At 41.1% G+C, this 3,967-nt stretch overlaps 1 protein-coding gene across 3 annotated transcripts in view; it reads right to left on the bottom strand.

The window, feature by feature from the left end:
* The window catches only part of Ddx50 (DExD-box helicase 50), a 47,314-nt gene that overhangs the window by 20,208 nt on the left and 23,139 nt on the right, over nucleotides 1-3,967 (bottom strand). For all 3 annotated transcript variants that reach the window (XM_008832641.3, XM_008832642.3, XM_029563351.1), the window contains one exon: nucleotides 1,956-2,105. In XM_008832641.3, coding sequence (XP_008830863.1) covers nucleotides 1,956-2,105 — 150 coding nt within the window. The remainder of the gene's footprint in view (nucleotides 1-1,955; nucleotides 2,106-3,967) is intronic.

Below are 3,967 nucleotides of genomic sequence, written 5' to 3' on the forward strand. Positions count from 1 at the left end.
AGTAGCTAGGGTTTGCGTCAGTGATTCTGGAGGATGACAGGCTGGGTACATAGATACATAGATGAAATAATCATTTAGATGGAAGGATAAATACAAAGTTCATTACACTATTCTCATTCACTCAATATTATCTTTTTTTTTTTTTTTTTTGAGACAGGGTCTCCCTGTAGCCTCAACTGGCCTAGAACTCACTATGTAGACCAGGCTGGTCTTGAACTCAGAGATCTGCCTGTCTCTGCCTCAGGTGCTGGGGTGACAGGTGTGCACTACCATGCCTGGCATTGTAATTTGTTTTTAAAAATTTTAGCTTTACATGTATGTGTTTGTGTATATGTGTGTGGGCATGTGTGTGCCATAGTGCACACATGGAAGTCAAGAGAATATCCTCAGGATTTGGTTCTCTCCTTCCATCCTGTGGGTCCCTGGAATTGAACTCAGGTCATTAGGCTTGGAGGCAAGGGCCCTTACCTTGCTGGCCCTGTAGTTGTTTTTTTCCCCCTAGTGTCTCACTGTGTAGTCTTGCCTGAGTTGAAACATGCTATGGTAGATCAGGCTAGCCTTGAACTCACAAGAGATTTGCCTGCCTCTGCTTCTCAAATGCTGGGATTAAACACAGGTGACTCATGCCTAGCTTTAAATTCTTCCTTATAGTACAAGTATAAAAATATTACTAAATTTTACCAACAGAAAAGATTGCTTCAACCTTATTTTCTATATTTTCAATGTCTTATAAAAGGGGCTGGGGCCACATGAAAACTGCATCAATAAAAAAATTAATAACTACTGGGAGAGGCAAAGTTGGTTTTCTTTAAGAAGAGTGATGCTAGGTAAGTTAATCAGACTCCAGTGGATGGACTGACACCAAAGGATACTTGGGGACACAAACTTGGCTTAAGAGTTCTTAAAATATGACAGAATGAATACATGTAATCTGGTGTGTATGTGTAGCTATAAGAGGGGTGCAGACAGGTAAAGGGGTCTAAATATGATCAAAATATATTGTATGACAGTCTAAAAATTCAATAATTTTCCAAAAACCCACAAAACTTATAATGGAAACTGACAGAATTCCCTAATATCATATAAACCTCAAAAACACAAAACAAAGGTTTTTAAATTTAATCTGGGGCTGGGAACATAGCTCAGTGGCACAGTACTAGCCTAACACAGGCAAGGCCTTGGTTTGATCACTAGCATACACATACATTTTTTTTAGTATGTATGTATATATGTATGCATGTATGTATGTATGTATTTATTTATTTATGGTCTTTTTGAGATAGGGTCTCCCTAGAGCCCCAACTAGCCTGGAACTCACTTTGTAGATCAGACTGGCCTTGAACTCAGAGATCACAGAACTCACAGGCCTGCCTCTGCCTCCCAAGTGCTGGGACTAAAGGCATGCGCTGTGCCCAGCTTTATTTATTTTTTATGTTCATGAGTGTATGTAAGTGCACTCACTATGTCATGCAATGCCTGTAGAGGTCAGAAGCAGGCATCAGATCCCCTGAAACTAGTTTATGGATGGTCCTCTGAAAGAGCAATCCTCTTAACCACTGAGCCATCTTTCCAGCCCCATACATACGTGTGTGTGTGTGTGTGTGTGTGTGTGTGTGTGTGTGTGTGCGTGCGTGTGTGTCTTTTTGAAAGAGGGTTTCCCTGTAGCCCCAGCTGGCCTGGAACTCATGATGGAGACCAGGCTGGCCTCAAACTCAGAGATCCACCTGTCTCTGCCTCCCAAGGGCTGGGATCAAAGGTGTTCGCCACCACACCCAATCCATATATACATTTTTGAAAAAGTCTATTTTTGACTTCACTGGTGATAGGTTTGATACAACTTCTCTCTGAATTAGACTATTCTGAGACTATCAAGGTTGGTCCACAAAGAGCTTGTGATTGCTGTCCAGTGATTCATCTTCACAAGCTAAACTATACATAGAATAAAAAAGCCTTACCTGCTTTATATGAGGATTCATGGCCATTTCAGTAACATTCTTCTTGGTTTCACAGAAGATAATAGCTCTCCCTTCTGATCCACTGTAGACTTGAAGAACATCTCCAATAACTGCTGGTCTCTGAGACCAGTGGCACTGGATAGCCAAATGCTTTGAGGGAAAAAAGGCAAAATATGTTTCACCAAAATTATTTTTAAGAGACTGAGGATATAGCTCAATTGGTAGAGTACTTGCCTGGCACGTAGAAAGCCCTGGGTTAAAGCCCCAGCATTGAAAAAGCAGGCATGGCAGCATACAACTAAGGACTAGCCTAGCCTAAAAGTAAAACTCTATCTCAAACAAAAGAGTTAGGGATGTAGGTAAATAGTAAAGCATTTCACTAACATAGTAGTTATACCCCTACTACAGGAAGGAAAAAAGCTAGGATTTAGCTAAGAGAAAGAAATCAGACACACACAAAAAATTTCATGTTGAATAATGACATTTATATGAGGGCTGGAGAGATGGCTCAGTGGTTAAGAACACTGGTTGTTCTTGCAGAAGACCCAGGTTCAAATTCCAGCACCCACATGGCAACTAACAACTGTCTGTAACTCCAGTCCCAAGGGACAGCCTCTTCTGACCTCCGCAGGCACTGCACAACACCGGTGCACTTACCTACCTACATACAGGCAATACACACATACATATAAAAAATATTAAATAAATTTTTTTAAAAATGACATTTATATGAAATACCCAAAACATGTAGATCCATAGAGAAAGAAGACTGATGGCTGCTGGGATTACTAGGAAAAGGAAGGAATGGGGAGTTACTAAGTTTCAAGGCTGACTTCTGGGTTGATGAAGATATTCTGGAATTAGATAAGAGTGAGTACACATCATAAAAACACTAAATGACACTGCAATTATATCCAAGATGGGTCTGGGAGTTCCAGGGTAAGGCACATGCCTAGCACATGTAAGGCCAGGCCTGGATTCAATCTCCAGTACTAAAATCAACAAAATAAAAACCAGACGGATACAGGAATAAGGATAGATATGTGATTTAAAAAAATAAATAAATAAAACATTGGGGGCTGGAGAGATGGCTCAGCAGTTAAGAACAATGGCCATTCTTGCAGAAGACCTGAGATCAAATCCCAGCACCCACATAGCAGCTAACAACTGTCCCTAACTCCAGTTCCAGGGGATTTGACAGTCTCTTCTGTCCTCTGCGGGCATTGTACAACATGGGTGCACTTACCTACATGCAGGCAATACACGCATACACATAATATAAAATAAAAATGTTAAAAAAAAAAAATTAAGCCAGATGTAGTCAAGCATGCCTGTAAACTCAGAATTTAGAGGTGGAAGCTGTTGAGCTCATCACAGGGTATATAGCTAGACCCTGTCTCAAAAACCAAATTAGGGACTGGAGAGGAGAGCTCGGCAGTTAAGAACACTGAGTTCAATTTCCAGCATCCACATGACAACTAAAAATCATCTGTAACTCCAGTTCCAGCACCCTCTTCTGGCCTCTATGGGCACTGCACACAAATGGTGCACTTACATACATGCAGGTGAAACACTCATATACACATAGAGATGGTGCAGCAGTTAAAAAGTGCTTGTTGCTCTTGTAGAGGATTGGAGCTCGAATTCCCAAGTACGCATGTCAGGAGGCTCACAACTGCCTGTAACTCCAACTCCAGGGAGTCCAATGTTCTCCTCTAGCCCCTAAGGCACCCACATATGGGTCACACACACATACACATATTATTAAAAAAAATTTTTTTTTAAATATGTGTATGAGTGTTATACCTGCATGTAGGTAAGTGCACCAGTGTCTTGCAATGCACACGGAAGATAGAAGAGGTTGTCGGATCCCCTGGAACTGGAGTTATAGACAGTTGTTAGCTGCCATGTGGGTGCTGGGATTCAAACCCAGGTCTTCTGCAAGAACAGTGTTCTTAACTGCTGAGCCTTCTCTCTAGCCCCCCAAAAATAAATTTTTATTATAAAAAAGA

The sequence above is a fragment of the Nannospalax galili genome, unplaced genomic scaffold (assembly GCF_000622305.1).
Source record: "Nannospalax galili isolate Female #2095 unplaced genomic scaffold, S.galili_v1.0 scaffold156, whole genome shotgun sequence".
NCBI classification, from domain to species: Eukaryota; Metazoa; Chordata; class Mammalia; order Rodentia; family Spalacidae; genus Nannospalax; species Nannospalax galili.